Raw genomic sequence first — 17,169 nt, forward strand, 5'->3', positions numbered from 1 at the left:
CTTAGTTCCATATGTTCCTTTTTCCTCTCAAATTATTGTTTTTCTTTATCTCCACAGGACTTGGCTTTTACCCTGGAAGAGAGACAGCAATTGAACATTCATGGATTGTTGCCTCCATGCTTCATTGATCAGGATATACAGGTCCTTAGAATAATGAAAAATTTTGAGCGCCTGACCACTGATTTTGACAGGTAACATATTCCCTAAAGGGAGTTTAGACTTATTTTTATTGGAGAAATTTAAAATGCTAAGAAATTTTGAAAAATATCAGCTTTGAGGAGAATTTACCTGTAGAAAAAATAGTTGTTTTTATGTTCTTCCATTTTTATTGAGGTACTAAGACTTGATACTATTAGTACCATGATATTCTTCATGTACATATTAATTCCAATACCATGTCTATCACTAGAGAGCCCAATTCCCTAGTATCCCAAGGACACATCCCAACCCTACTCTAAATTAAGCTCAGTTCTATACAAAATCTCCAGTTCCAATGACTTGGATCAGTTGTTGTTCCCTTACTATGTTTCCTCTTTTACTCTACAGACAATAGATATTTAGATTATAGACCAAAAAAAATATCAATCCTCATTCTTTGCTTGTTTTTTGACCCGTACCCAGAGATACTTAGAAGTTTAGAAGTTAAGTATCACTGGGTATGAATATATCACCTTACTCTCAGTGAGGTGCTTGGACATGTGGTGCAGGAGATCAGACCAAGGGATTCGTTATGTACAGCTTATATCCAGTCCTTTAAGCCATTTCTTGGGTACCTGTAAATAATTTTCTCAAAATATTAGAAAGTAGCAAATAATAAATTAGTAAGTTTATAATATGCTGAGAACCTATAGGAATTTTTTAAAAAGCTAGGATTGGGTAAGAGGGTCTGAGAGTCTGGGATGGAGGCAGTGAGTATGATCAGTTTGTATTGTCATATCTCTTGATCATGATCCTCTTCCTTAGAAAGGTGAGTTAAGAGCAAATAATTAAAGCAGTGAAACAATGAGCCATGAAGATTTATAAAAAATAAAAGAATGACAAGGGCCAGATAGATAGTATGGAGGTGGGTCATTTGCCTTGCAAGCAGAACCATGGTTCGAATCCCGGTATCCCATATGGTCCTCCAAGCTTGCCAGGGGTGATTTCTGAGTATAGAGTCATGAGTAACCCCTGAGCACTCCCGGGTGTGACCCAAAAACCAAAACCAAAACCAAAACAAAAAAAAAACCAGAATGACAGATAAGTATGTTTTGTAGTAGGTATGTTCAAAGTATAACAGAAACAGATATCTATGAGGAACAGAATAAAGGAGTGGAAGCTAACATAGGAAATCAGAAAATGGATGACAGGTTATGTATAGCTTTGTAGACGGCTAAAGGATTTTTCCCCATTACTATTTATGAATGGGAATCCAATTCATGGGTGTTCTATTTTTCCAGTGGGGTCACCCTCAGAGAAGTTCAGGGGCCTAGGTGATGCTCAAGTCCTGGTATTTGTGAACCTGATTTTTTGACCAGCTTTTCAGTTGTGCAGTATTGGCTTTAGCTTGGGCCTGATGGTACTAGGGAACCACCAGAGTCACCTTGGAAGTGCTCAGAGGGTTATTGTAGTGGTGGGTTCAAGCTCAGTGCTTTGAGCTTAAGTTGTCTTTCCAGTCTCTCTTTCAAGGTTTTGAGCTGATCAACTTGATCTCAGCTTTGTTTTAGGGCTTGGTTGCAGTGATAAGAATAGAATGATAGCTAGTTAAACATTAACGAGACAATAGAGATAGAGATAATTAGATTCACAGAATAGAAATTAAGGTATGTTGGGTTTTGAAGGAAAAATCAACATATCTTCCTTATACATTAGAGGAGCTTTCAGAAAAATAGAAAACAATGAAAAATTGATAGGAAATCAAAAGATGATGCTGTCTTAGAAGCCTTGCCAAGAGGCTGGAACGCTGAGGAATGTCACCTGAATGAAATGAGATATGATGGAAAATGATCCTTTATTTAGTGACTCTGATATCTACATTGCTAAATAAGTTTAACCTGACTAAAAACTATCCATTTCTTCCTAATTGTTGACTTTTGAAATTGGTATAGCCTATACAATGACCAAGCATTAGAATTTCAAATGGTGCATATTTTCAACTCTTCCAGGGAAATTAATACATAACAGTGCTAAGTTTTATAAAGCTAAACCAAGCAGTTTGAGTTTTATTCTAAACAATTAAAGGTTATATATGACATGGTAATATTAGTTCTAGAAAGATAACTCTTGAGTCAAAAATAATCTAGACAAAAAGGCCATTTGATATTTAAAACAAGTAAAGTCCCTTGAACTTTCTTACCGTAGTAATCTTTAGGGTAGGAGCTATATATGTCTTATAAATATTGGTTTTTATTTTTCTTGAGTATTAAATACTGTATCTTAAAGGAAAGTCTTTATATTTCTTATTTAATGATTATATCTAGTGTTGTTTTATCCATTTTTGGATAAAACACTCAAACATTTCAAACTTGAAATTCAAATTTGTGAATCTTCATTCTTTAAGTTTATTTTTTGATGAAATATATTCCATGTAATATTTTAAAAATATACATTATTCAGTGCTTAATTAAGCAATTATTGAGGCCTGGGTTTAAATCCCAGGAACCCACTCAAAAAAGTTAGAAGTCTAGCAATTTTATAACTTCATTGAAATATAAATATAATTGTTTCCAATTTTACAGATATCTTCTCCTAATGGATCTTCAAGATAGAAATGAAAAGCTCTTTTATAGAGTGCTAATGTCTGACATTGAGAAATTCATGCCCATTGTTTATACTCCCACTGTGGGTCTGGCTTGCCAACAATACAGTTTAGCATTTCGGAAGCCAAGGTAAGTACACTTTTACTTTAATGTGCATATTATTGTGTCTTTATGTTTGGTAAAGTTTTTGCACAATGAAAAAATATGCTAAAGGTGATTCAAGTTTGGGAAAATCTAAATCAGACCTTACTTGAAAGAAAATTAAATATATCAAGCTATAAAATAGTTCGTTAATAAATTTTAGTCATAGGAAAGTATTTGCTTCTAAATTTGTGTTTTTAATAGAAAATAAACTTAATTTTTCTCCAGAAGCTATTTACCACATTGTATTTATATTTTACAGCTTAAAATTCAAATTGTAAGTTTTAATAAAATTGAGTAGTGAGGCTAGAGCATGGTGGGTGAGATTAATCTGAAACAAAGATAATTTTTTTAGAGATAAACCAGGTTCAGGAAGTTCTGAAAAACAGCTTCTCCTCAGTTCAGCTTCAGCTGGGCTTCTTCATTTCTACCTTCTGTGTTTGGTTGCTGAGGTCATCTGGGATGGAAAGGCCTTCAGTTCCAGAGGCGAATCTAGGTGGGGGGACCAGCTCTTCTGCCTGCTGCCAAGAGGCCAAGGTCCCCTTCCAATGGAGCTTTCTTTTTGGCTTCTACCCCATCATTAGCTGCTTCAGGTTAGGGGGCCGAAGTCCTCACACAAAGCACCTTTGGTAGAAGAAAGGCTGTGGACGTTGGCCCCTGTGAGGCTGCTCAGAGTCTTTAGCTCTCTCCCCTTCAGTGCCAGCTTCTGTCTTGTCTGAAGGGTCCTCTGCTTAATCAGAACAGGCACCATGTGCACCAACGTTCTGGAGAAGGACTCTGCACTCTCAGTCAAGTTTAAGAAGCTGTGAGAGTGATTAGCCACCAGAGGGTAAGGCACTCACCATTGTCCCTGGGCCTTATGTAACTGTTCAAGTGCCAGTTATATAATAAAAATAAAAATATAAGTCCACAGGTTGGGTGAGGCTGCCCCAGGCACCGTGTTTCTTTCTTTTTTTTTAAATATATATATTTTTATTTTGACCATATTGGCTTACATATCTTTCACAGTAGTATTTTAGGTACATATTAATATTGAATCAGGGGAATTTCCATCACCAAATTTGTCCTCCATCCAACCCCCCTCCCCCGTTCCCATCCTGCAACCCTAATTCTCCCCCCTCAGCCCCCCCCCTCCCGGGACTGCTAGAATTAGTGGTCCTCTCTGTGTCTCACTTAGTACTTAGTGATCATATATCTGTTTAGTCCTGGTACCCTCCCTTATTTCCCCCTCCATTTGAGAGGTGGAACTAGATAGTTCAAGTTATGTGGTTTTGTTTGAAGAAAAGAAAAGCAATAAAATGGAGTAAAAATCAAATAAGCTGAAAATGGGCGGAGTCCTTCTAGAGGTTCTCAACCTCAGTTTGAGAGAGGAAAGGAAAAGGCAATTGAAACACCACAACAATACAAAAAGAAATATCAAATAAACTATCCAGTGGGCACTACAGCAATAAAGACAAGCACCACATAATAGTCTCAGTCCTGAAATAAAACCATGCCAGAATGCAAAAAGAAAGAGAAAGTAAAATAAAATAAAATTGGAGACATCAACTCCAATATCTACACCAAAATAAAGAAGTCAATAAATAAATAAATAAATAGATAAATAGAATAAAAAAGATTATTTTGTGCTTTTTTTCCCCCTGCATAGGCACAGTAAATATTGGGGCATTAGAGAGGGCATTCCCCACCACACATAGAGAATGAAAATGGTAGTTAACATCAGCCACCTACATAGCCTCTCTGATGAGGATTTTACATAGGAAATGTTGAGGATGTTCAAAGAACTCAAAGAAACTATGGAACTATGGAACAGACAGTCAAGAAGACTCAAGAGGATATGAGAGAGAAAACTTAAAACAAATAACAGGACTTAAAAACATAATAGGCACAATGAAAACCTCAGTGTGAGACCTCACCAGCAGAATAATAGCTACAGAGGACAGAATCAGTAAACTGGAAGATGAGCTGCATAACAATTCTATATAACATAAGAAGTTGGAAATGGCCTTAAAATAAATAAAAAAAAAGATGGGGAAAATATTGCAAAATATTTGCATAATTATATTATGCAATACAATATATTATATTATAATATATTATGCATAAATGCATAATGTGCATAATTGCATACAGATGACAGTAGACTTATGGGATAAATTTAACAGGATCAACATAAGAATCATAGGGGTCCTAGAGGGCAAGGAATAAAACCCCTAAAAGAAGCAACAGTTGGCTGGAGCCGGAGAGATAACATGGAGGTAAGGCATTTGCCTTTCATGCAGAAGGTCATCATTTCAAATCCCGGCGTCCCATATGGTCACCCGTGCCTGCCAGGAGCAATTTCTGAGCATGGAGCCAGGAGTAACTTCTGAGCACTGTCGGGGGAGACCCAAAAACCACAAAAAAAAAAAAAAAAAAGAAGCAACAGTCTGGCCGGCGAGGTGGCACTAGAGGTAAGGTGTCTGCCTTGCAAGCCCTAGCCAAGGAAGGACCGCGGTTCAATCCCCCAGTGTCCCATATGGTCCCCCCAAGCCAGGGGCAATTTCTGAGCGCTTAGCCAGGAGTAACCCCTGAGCATCAAATGGGTGTGGCCCGTAAAACAAACAAAAATAAGAAGCAATAGTCAAATACATCATTGATGAAAAGTTCCCAGAGCTAAGGAATTCATGCACCCTCATCTTGGACACAGAGAGACAGAGAGAGAGGGGGGTGGAGAAGAGAGAAGAGAGAGAATGGCTGCTAAGAGGCAAGCAAGGGGAAGGAGGAAGGGAAACTGTGGACATTGGTGGCAAGAAATGTGCATTGGTAAAGGTTAGTGTCTATGTTGTCTAATGTTAGTATGTCCACCCCAGCCTTTGTAAGGGAGTTGTTTGCTTCAATGATAGTCTTCCAACCTTTAACTTTTGAGTCAGCATTTGCTTTAACTAGTGGAATGTGTTTCTTGCAGGCAGCAAAATATTGGATTTGCTTTACTGACTCACTTTGCTACTCTGTGCCTCTTAATTGGTACATTTAGCCCTTTGACATTGAGAGATAAGATTGTCATGGGATTTTGTGCCCCCCCCCTTTTTTGAAGTTTGGTGTTTGTGAGATCTGTCTTGTCTTCAGTTCTTTTAAGGTTGGATTTGAGTCTGTGAAATTCCTGAGCTGTTGTTTTCCTATAAGGATGTGTATCCTTCCTTCAAAACTAAATTAAATGTCTAGTTGGGTGAAACGTATTTGTGGTGAAGCATTCATCTCATTGAGATTTTTTACTATATCCCACCACTGCCTTTGGGCTTGGCGAGTTGCTTGTGATAAATCTGCTGTCAATCTTAAGAATTCTTTTCTGTAAGTAATTTTCCTTTTTGATGCTTTTAGTAGTCTATCTCTCTCTCTGTGGTTTTCATCATGTTGCCTTGTTTGTGCTTTGGTTTGGGTGTCTTTTAGTTCTCTCAAGGCCATGCTTTTTTCAGGTCTTAGTTGAACCTTAGTTCAAAATTTAAGAACCTTAGATGAAAATGCAATTTATGTTCAAGTCTCTCAGAGTTACTAGGGAAGCAGAACTGGGCTGCATGAAAGGATGCCCAGAAGTAGAGTGGCTTCCAGGCCTCACTGCTTAGGCTGGCGGGCTGGATGTTTGTAGTTGTCTTATGGTGATGCTGCCTCAGCCAGATCCCATGGCTCAACCTAGCTTAGCTCTCTGCCTCAATTGATCAGTTGCTCTCTAATACCTGCTTCCTGGGAGCTTGACCTTGGGGTTGGGCCTGTGCTGCTTTTCAAAGCTCAAGTTGCGCTGCTCTTTCTAATGTCTGCGTCCTGCAAGTGTGGCCTGTTGAAGGAGCTATGCAGCTCTCCAGAGTTCCAGCACCAGGACACAGTTGGGACAATATTAGGGCACCATTCACTGCATCACTGACGCATTCTCCAAAAGTCTCCTTAGAAGCTTGATTTCTGATCCATGATGGTTAGTGTTTCCTTTTCAGGAGTCTGTGTTCTGTTGCCAAACTCAGGTGTTTTGGAGATTCACTATCGGGGTGGAGGGGGACAAGCTACTTTCCTTATTTCCAGTCTCCTCTATGTGGCTGCCATGTTTCTGTCATTTTTCTCCTCCCCCCTCCCACTTTCTTCTGTATCTATTACTTGTTTTACTTTTTCTGAGTGAAAAAGTAAGACTCATTTAAAATACAAGACTCATCATTGTATTTAGAATCTCCATTCTAGTATTGCAGTTGAACCATATGTGACCGATATAACCATTTATAACCATATATAACACATTATAACAATAATGCATGAACATTGGGGTCAAGTGACTCTTATCAAACACAATCCCTAAAGCTTTTGCACCAATATGCATTGTGTTATAGAAAAAATTAGGATAGACAAAAGTTATTCATAGATTTATAACTCTTAGGAAGTCTTTTCAATCATACTTGTGAATTATAGAGTCTGAGAACAAGTGTTTTAGACAGGAAGTGGAGTTCTCTTTAAGATTGGTTGTGTGTGGTGGTTTTGGTGGGGAATGACTAGAAACTAGTTCAGTGGTATTTCCATAATATTCAAAGTATTAACAGTAGCAAAGGCTAATCAGAATCAGAGAAGTAGTGTAGATCTCATTTTTCTAGGGAGAAATGGCAAGGAATATATTCATCTTTATCTGTTTCAGCTATTGTGTATCAAACATTGTTAGGTCTTTAAAATAGCAAACAAAGTAGTTTTGTTTCATGAGATGAGGATATATATTTTAATGTTAGAGATAAACTATTAAATTGTACACAACAAACACTACATTGGGTGAATATAGAGTACTGTTGAATCATTTGAGTACTGCAGCTCAGAGAGAGATGGAATCCATTTGCAACTCACAAAGGAAATAATTTGGCAGCCCTGTTAGGACTGAAAGTAATATTTAACTACACTTAATTTTTCCAACTTTATTGATATGATAATAATAAAGCTTTTGCTTTTTAAGGCTATTTATATATATTATATAAAGCTTTGAAGAAAACAGTGAAAGATTTCTAGTGCTGGCATAAATTTGAATTTGTGCCAAAGTTGGTCAAAATTTGAGAGAAAAGGCAAATTGCACTATAGTGCTATCTCTCTGACCCTCATTGTTCCTCTCTCTTTCTTTCTTTCTTTCTTTCTTTCTTTCTTTCTTTCTTTCTTTCTTTCTTTCTTTCTTTCTTTCTTTCTTTCTTTCTTTCTTTCTTTCTTTCTTTCTTTCTTTCTTTCTTTCTTTCTTTCTTTCTTTCTTTTCTTTCTTTCTTCCTTCCTTTCCATCCTTTCTTTCTTTCTTTCTTTCTTTCTTTCTTTCTTTCTTTCTTTCTTTCTTTCTTTCTTTCTTTCTTTCTTTCTTTCTTTCTTTCTTTCTCTCTCTCGTTTGTTCTCTCTTTCTTTCTTTCTTCCTTCCTTCCTTCCTTTCCATCCTTCCTTCCTTCCTTTCTTTCTTTCTTTCTTTCTTTCTTTCTTTCTTTCTTTCTTTCTTTCTTTCTTTCTTTCTTTCTTTCTTTCTTTCTTTCTTTCTTTCTTTCTTTCTCTCTCTCTCGTTTGTTCTTTCTTTCTTTCTTCCTTCCTTCCTTCCTTCCTTTCCATCCTTCTTTCTTCTTTCTTTCTTTCTTTCTTTCTTTCTTTCTTTCTTTCTTTCTTTCTTTCTTTCTTTCTTTCTTTCTTTCTTTCTTTCTTTCTTTCTTTCTTTCTTTCTTACTTTATTTCTTTCTTTCTTTCTTCCTTCTTTCTTTTTCTTTCGTGAAACTCCCCTGCAGAGAAATATTAAATTCATAGAGAAAATGAACAATGTCTGGCAAATACACAAGCTTAGCTACCCATTCCTTGTCCAACTGGGGCTGTACAAAGTCAGAGTTCTGCTCTTACAGGAACTGCACTACTTCTGCCCTCTTGCCAACAAGGCGAGAGAGCACCATTTCCCTGAATAGCTACTTCACTTCCTCATGGAGAAGATGCTAGTAGTGGGCATCCATACTCTCACCCAGGGTGGTGAATAGCCTGGATTTGATCACAATTGTGAATTTCACAAATTTTCTTTACTATGTCATTTGTCACAGAGTTTAGTTCAACAGGGAGTTTTTTTTTTTAATCCAGTCTATCATACAACAAGTGGATACAATGTATGGGTGTGCAACTTCTGTTTCTTGTGACTACACAAAAACACTGAGCCATGCACAGTGCATCATCTGTACATACATCAACACATCAGATTATTTTTGTGAGTGAAATAGTCAGAAGGATAGATGTAGACACAGAATAATCAATTGTTGCATATAAAAATAATAAATGGCAATATGGTAATAATATCTAGAGAAAATAGGGATGAGGGACAGGAGGACTAGTCCATGATAGGAAGCTTGCCATAAAAAGTGGTGAGTTTAGTTAGAATAGAGAAAGGTACATTATGACATTGATAGTTGGAACATATCACTCTGGACAAGCACTGGATGCTGAAAATAGACAAGTGACATGCACGGTACCCTTTAATTAACAATATTGCAAACCTCAGTGTCATAAAGGAAATTTTGCAAACCTCAATGTCATAAGGAAAAGAGAGATAGAGAGAAAAAAGCAAAATGCCTGGCCCTGACATAGGCAGAGGAGGGTGAAGGGGAAGCAAACAAGGGACATTGATGGTGGGGAAAGTGCACTGGTGAAGGGTGGTGTACATTCTATGATTTAAATTGGTGAAGGGTGGTGTACATTCTATGATTTAAACTCAAGTATGAATAATTTTGTAACAAATATGCTTAAATAAAAATTATTTGTAAAATGTTTCAGGCTCTCTATCATAATTCCTTTATGATATGTCATATGCCTTTAACAAAGTGCCGTTTTTGTTTTTGTGTGTATTTTAGTTTGGTTTCTTGCAGCACACACTAAAGTGTCAGTAGATTTTTTTCCTTTTAATGAAATCACTACTTTTCTCTGGAATACTGTCCTTGCTTTTAAAGATCGTGAAAAGGTTTTTCTCTTTTACCTGCTTCATCTCCATATTGTAGGGTTTCAAATTTTCAGCACATTTTGGTTTTCAAGAGGAAACGTTTTGAAACGTTTTGCTTCCTTATTATCAGAAATCAAAGCATTTTTCCTCGAGAAGGGTGTTCACTATCCAGAATTAACAAACGATCAGTGGATTCTAAAACTGTATTTCATGGTGGATGTTACTTCACATCTAAATCAGCTTAATCATAAACTACAGGGGAAAGGAAATACAATTTTTTCGATGTTAGAAGTTATTTTGTTTGAAAACAAGTTATCTGTTTTTGCTCAAGATTTTGACAGAGAAACTTTGATTCACCTTCCAAGCCTGTTGAAACATTGCCAAGAAAGTAATTCTGATATTGACATTACCTATTTTAAAACAGCACTTTTAAATAGGAGGGAAGCTTTTCTCAAGAGGTTTCAGGATTTCAGAAATAGCAAAGCGACGTTGGTCTTTGTTAAAAAAAAAAAAACCTCTGGATGCCACTGTAATGGAATTAAATTTTCTCCCTTTAATATCAACACTGGCAACTTTGAAATACAATTTCTGGATTTTAAAAACAAAGAACTGTGGAGCTCGAAATTTGAACATTTTTGTGCTAATTTAGAAAGATTGGAGAAACACAAATGTGAACTTCGTTCACAGCACAAGTGGTCTGCTTTGAAAGACCTGGAGAAGGAAGATATGTTGATTTTTAACACCTGGAATAGTTCCTGACTCATATAATCAACTAAAAAAGCTAGCGTTTGCTGTTCTTTCCTTGTTCAGGTCTACATATTTATGCGAACAATCATTTTCTTTTTTTTTTTTTTTTGGTTTTTGGGCCACACCCAGTAACGCTCAGGGGTTACTCCTGGCTATGTGCTCAGAAGTTGCTCCTGGCTTGGGGGACCATATGGGACACCGGGGGATCGAACCGCGGTCCGTCCAAGGTTAGCGCAGGCAAGGCAGGCACCTTCCCTTTAGCGCCACCGCCTGGCCCCGCGAACAATCATTTTCAAGCATGAATCTTATCAAGAGTAAATTGAGAAATCATCTCATCGATGAGAACCTGGAATCGTGCCTAAAATAAAAAACAACATACAAACCTGACTTACTCAAACTGTCCAAGGAAATGCAAGGCCAGTGTTCACATTAGTGTTTGTGACTTTGTCAGTCATTGTCAGGATGTAATTTTCTCTACATTGTAAGGGAAATTTTATAAAATTTAACATTATCGATAAATAGTATCGTTCTAAAGTTTTTGTTTTATTAGTTGTGTTATTTGTATCCTCCCAACCTATGTGGATACTTGCATGCAGAATATTCTAAATAAAAACTGATTGAAACTAAAAATAGGTACCATCCTATGTATTTTCGGTTTTAAAAATGTGGCTCTCAGGGCCAGAGAGATAGCATGGAGGTAAGGTGTTTGCCTCTCGTGAAGAAGGTTGGTGGTTCGAATCCCGGCATCCCATATGGTCCCCTGAGCCTGCCAGGAGCGATTTTAGAGCATTGAGCCAGAAGTAACCCCTGAGCGCTGCCAAAAACAAACAAACAAACAAAAAAACAAAAAACAAAAACCGAAAAAAAAATGTGGCTCTCAAAATAAATTTCAATCGTGGTTTTGGCGAGATTTGGCTCAGTTGAAAAAAAGACCACTGCTCTAGGTAATAGAAGGATGACCAATAACAAGGCACCTTAATTTCCAGTCAGTAAAAAGGAAAGATGGTGGAAATTAAGGATCTAATCTAGGATCTAAGATTTAGAATGAATTGTAACCTAAATGCTGATGTTAGAATATGGTGCGTCTTTACTTAGAAATGCCATTGCTGTGGCTTCTGTACTCTGCTTGCTTAACTGCTGTAGGCCTGGCTTTGCTGTAAAACTAAGTGCAGCCATGACAGGCTGCAGTTTTAAGGTAGAAAGACTAGGCCCAGAAGAACAGCCAGTTCCTGGAACCAGACCCTAGGAATAAATGCCAGGAATTGCATCCATATAAGACTAAACAGCAGCTGACAGATGGACAGATAACAACTGACCCCTGACTCTGCAGCAATAGACAAAAAATCAGATGACACCATACCCTGGATCTGGACATGCCTGATCAACCCTCACTGAGCTGACAGCTCGCCATAACTGTTGTCTGATGATACATTTGATATACAACCAATCCTAGCCCAACCTTGTTCTAAGGACCAAATATTTGAAAGATCAACTACCCAGAGTCAGGGATCCCCTACACTGCACCCTTGGAAGCCTTTAAATTTGTCATGTGGGCCTTTCTCGAGATCCTCTTTTCTTAGGAGATATTGGACCCCAGCATGCAAGTATAAACTTATTTGAATTTACATTAAAATTTTTTGAGAGAAAAATAAGCATTATTTGACTTATGGAGTGAGATTGGGTATGGAATTAGTTTATTAGGACCCTGCAGTGACAGCCTTCCCTGGAAAATTTTGGAAAGAGTGGCCTCACATTAAAGGAATTTGCTTCAACTGCATTTGTATATATCAAGTCTGTGCATGTGGCTTATATTTTCCTATTGGTGAGCTTTTTTTCTGCAGACTTGGAATAAAGGACTGTTTAAGGACAATGATTGTAACAGTAGTTCCTGTTTTTTAGGTTACTTCTTTCTTATCATCATAGAGAGCTTTGTCATTTTCTTCAATTAAGAGAATGAGGTTAACTCCTAGGGATATACCCTAGGAACAGAACACACAATGCAAAAATGCCTTCTGCACACCTATGTTTTTTGCAACACTATTTACAATAGCAAAAAAACTGGAAACAACTCAGATGTTCAACAATAGAAGAGTGGCTAAAGAAATTTTGGTACATATACACAAAGGATTATTATGCAGCCAACAGGAAAATTGAGAGCATGGAATTTTTCTACACATTGATGGACATGAAATCTATTATGCTGAATAAAATGAGTCAGAAGGAGATAGACATAGAATAGTCTCACTTATCTGTGGGATTTAAGAAAAATAAAAGACATTATTGAAATATTACCCAGAAACAATAGAAAAGAGAGATGGAAGGACTAGCCCACTATATGAAGCTTACCACAAAGAGAGGAGAGTATAGTTAGAGAAACAACTACACCAACAACTGTCATGACAATGGTATTGAGTGAGAAAAATAGAATGCCTGTCTTGAAGACAGGCAGGAAGGAGGTAGGGGAGGAAAGGGATGGGGGGCATTGATAGCAGGAACATTGCACTAGTGAAGGGGGATGTACTTTTTATGAGTGAAACCCAACTACAAACATGTTTGTAACTATGGTTACATGCGAGAAGGAGAGTTGACCTTTCTACTTGTTCATTCTAATGTTGGTATCCTCCATGAGTTTTGCGATTAGAAATGACTTTTTTGGCCGGAGTAGTAAGGCTTTGCATGTGACTGACCTGGGACAGACCTGGATTTGATCCCTGGCATTCCATATAGAGGAGGACGATGACGAGAACAAGGAAGAGGAGACTTTTGTACTGATTTTTTTTACAATTATTTTGTTTATATATTTTTTATTACCTTATTTATGGCAGTGCTGAGAAACAATCCTAGGCCTCAAAACATGCAAGGAAAGCAAGGCTGAGTTATATTCTTTAGGAGGGAGAAAAAAGAAAGAATTAGGTTAGTTGTTAGGAATGGTTTGATCATTATTTTGAAATTATTTGAAATTTTTAGATAAACCAGTCTGAAAGAATATAGACTTCCAAAGAAAATAGAAGCAAAATGGAAAGACTTGAAGAAAGGTCCACTGACTATTTATTAGATATTTTAAAGAAAACTATGAATATCTTCAGCTAAGAGACTCGTTTACCCCAAAATGCTGTTTAATGAGAAATGATAATAGAGGATTCATATAAACTTAAGTCAGTTTATAGTGACAATAGTATAATTTGTGCATTGAGAGATTCCTTAAAGATGTTGGACAAGATATTATAAAAACACAGTGAGTAAGACAAGGGGCTGGATGCAGACAACCCAGGTTTGATTTCCAGCACCCCATATGGTCTATCAAGTTCTTCGGGAGAGATTACTAAATGCAGAATGAGGAGTAATCCCTAAGCACTGCTGGATGTAATCTACAAACAAAATACTTTGGGGTAAATATGAATGATTTGTGTAAAATATTTTATGTGTAGAAGTAATTGAATTCTTCTTTGTCCCTGTTTTTATCACTGTTTTTGTCTTTAGTTCTTCTGACTTATTATGTTAAAAAGCATTCATCTTGAGTTTCTCTGTTATATTCATCTTGGAATGCAAAGTCAGTTTATATTGGCCCGGAGATAACTCTCATTCCATAGACATCTAGTAATGAATATTTCTCCTTGCATTGCCAATAAATATTTGATGTGATGTATACATTTTTCCATAAATTGAGAAGGAAAATGCTTTTGCTTTTTTACTTTGTTGCTGTAGGTTAACTTTCCAAGGAGCTGAGATTCTCTCCTAATGTGACACTTCAGTAACTTCTAATTCTGACAGGATTTACTAAATCAAACAGATACAAAATTTTAGTTTAGGAATCTATCATATTTTGACCTTTTTAAAAGATGTTTATATTCATCTTATTTCTGCTCTTTAGGGCATGTTTTACTTCTGTACAGTAACACATTAATAGTACTTTAGTTATCCTGTCACATATTTGTGGTTTAATAAGCATTGCCATAGAGATAGAATGAACACAGTATAGGTCATGTTCACTAATTTTGTTCCTTTAAAGTGTAGGATTTTCTATGCCTTTTTATCTCATCATATGGTATCTTAGACTAGTACTCATTTACTAAGAACTTCTAGAATCACAAAAAAACATGAGCACATTTCTGCAATCTTCTAAAGTAATAATTAAAAATATTTTATTGAAACCATTATGATTTACAAAGTTGGTTTTTGGATGTACAATGTATCAGGACCATCACTAATATGTTTTTATAATAAATGTCTGAATCATTTGTATTTTATCTATTATTTTATATTATTATTTTTAAAGCTTAACAAAACTTTATATCATCAGCCACAAGCCCAATACAGAATCTAATCCTAGGCTCTCTTCTACTCCATGCTTGATGATGGGCCTTACAATGGCACATTGAGGCAGTATTGAACTATTGTCTCTCTCATTTACTTGGGCTGAGACAGCTCTGGTTAACAGCACTCCCAATAGCCTTAGCCTCAGGGTCTGACTCCCTCTGTAATTTGAGTATGTGCTGTCAGGTGGCCTCCCAGATACATTCATATTTTTTTACAGTGAAAGTTTGCTTCTCACCCATATTTTAGACATGCATAAAATGAGAATGCTCTCAGGGCAATTTCCCTATCCCAAGACTGTTACCCAGGCAGTGGTACACATTTCTTTTCTTAACACTTACTCCTCAGTTGTGGGAGATCTTGAGGAGCATAATCAGAAAACTCAAACAAACCACATCAATCAAATTTTAGGGAGGGATCCTGGGGTGACAGTTTCACCCACAAAGCCTCTATCCACAGCCTGTGTAAGAGTCCAGGTATAGTTTACAAGCAAATCAGATATTCATTCATGCCAGCAATCCCATAGTCCCAGCTGTCAGCTGGAACATCAGAATGATCTGCATTCTCTCCTGGTCCATGGAGCTGAGTCAGCTGAATCTGCAGGGGTCCTTACTAATATTGTGACTCTCCACATCGAGGTTCCTGCATCTTCTTTAATCCTGCAACTTAAACAGCTGTTGGAGTGGAGAGAACAACATAGGGTCCTATAATTCAGTTGCCTACGGAGACAACTGAGAGTTGTTGCCTTTCCTGAACTGGGTCAGACAGAAATGCATTCCATATTTGAAGCTAATTTTTTTTACCCTTGACATTAGCAGGGCAAGCCACAATCCTTGTTCCTTCTTTCCTTCCACCACCTTAGTGTCTGGTCAATTCTTTCTATTTGCTCGACCTCTGATATTACATACCATAGGTATAGTGAAATTTCCAGTTGATATCAATGGCCTTAGCTAGTTGAATTACCATGGCCCTTCTTGCTCTTATTTCCTTGGAAGCTTTCAGCAGACCTTCCTGTTTCACACTTTCCCTAAAGAGTTCACCACCTTTGAAGCTATTAAAGGTGCTGGCAAAGGACTGTAGGCTGTACCTATAAGAAGGGGTGAAATCTCATGCTACCTTAGCTCTTAATGAGGCAATTGAGTGGTTTAGCTCTGCAGTTTCAACATCTGAAAAAGATCAGATCAATCAGACAAGGGAATATTACTTAAACAGATCAAGTCCTGAAGCAGTGAATGGTCCTCTCTCACCTTGGGATGATGTTAAGCAACAGAAACCAAAGCATCATAGCATTGATACCTGCTTTCTGAGTATTTTGGGGATCTGTGAGTATATGCTGCCAGTCTTCCTCAGGATATGCTCTCCAGTGTTACAAATGTTGTCTGGAGAGGAGACCCAAGACTCTTGCTAGGTTCAGTAACAGCAACTAAAACACGACTCTGAGTTACTTCTCCTACTGTCCTATTCAGTGCAAGTTCTCCTAAAGTTCTAGCTAGACTAGTGATCATATGTACAGCTTTCAGTTCCTTATGACCATTCTATCACAATCAGTAAGTTCACTTTCATATGGGTTATTTAAGAGGAGTGTGCTTTAAGTTAAGCCAACTAGAATGCCCACCTTCCCTGGTTTGTTTCATATGTTATTATGGCCACTCCAGCTATTTTAAGGGAGTTGTTTTGCTTGGATGATTGTCCTCCAACCTTTTATTTTGAGTGTATGTTTATTTTGACAATTCATATGTGTTTCTTATAGAGAGCAGAACGTTGGATTTAGCTTTTTGATACATTTTGCCCACCTTGTGTCTTAACTGGAAAATTTAGTCCATTGATATTGAGAGAGAGAAATGTAATGGGATTTAGTGTCTTCTTATGTAGGAGTTTCATGTGTCTATTAGTCTGTCTTATCTTAAAATAGACGTTTCAGTTTTTCTTTTAAGGCTGGTTTTGTGTCTGTAAAGTTTCTGAGCTGTTGTTTATCCACGAAGCTCTGTATGCTTCCTTCAAACCTGAGTGTGAGTCTGACTGGGTGAAATATTCTAGGCAAAGCATTAATTTAGTTAAGCTTTTGTCACTATATCCCACCATAAGGCCTTCTAGCCTTAAGGGTTTCTTGTGACAAATCTTCTGTAAATCTTTTTTAAAAATAATATCTTTATTTAAGCACCATGATTACAGACATGTTTGTAGTTGGATTTCAGTTTTAAAAAAGAATACTCCCCTTCACCAATGCAACCTTCCCACCACCAATGCCCCCATCTCCTTCCTCCACACCCCCCCTGCCTGTATTCAAGACAGGTA

General features: G+C 37.2%; 1 protein-coding gene across 1 annotated transcript in view; it reads left to right on the forward strand.

Moving 5' to 3' along the window:
- The window catches only part of ME1 (malic enzyme 1), a 103,694-nt gene that overhangs the window by 25,863 nt on the left and 60,662 nt on the right, over positions 1-17,169 (forward strand). The window contains exons 4-5 of the mRNA XM_049772586.1: positions 58-191; positions 2,718-2,867. Of these exons, the coding sequence (XP_049628543.1) occupies positions 58-191; positions 2,718-2,867 (284 nt within the window). The remainder of the gene's footprint in view (positions 1-57; positions 192-2,717; positions 2,868-17,169) is intronic.

The sequence above is a fragment of the Suncus etruscus genome, chromosome 4 (assembly GCF_024139225.1).
Source record: "Suncus etruscus isolate mSunEtr1 chromosome 4, mSunEtr1.pri.cur, whole genome shotgun sequence".
Lineage (NCBI taxonomy): Eukaryota > Metazoa > Chordata > Mammalia > Eulipotyphla > Soricidae > Suncus > Suncus etruscus.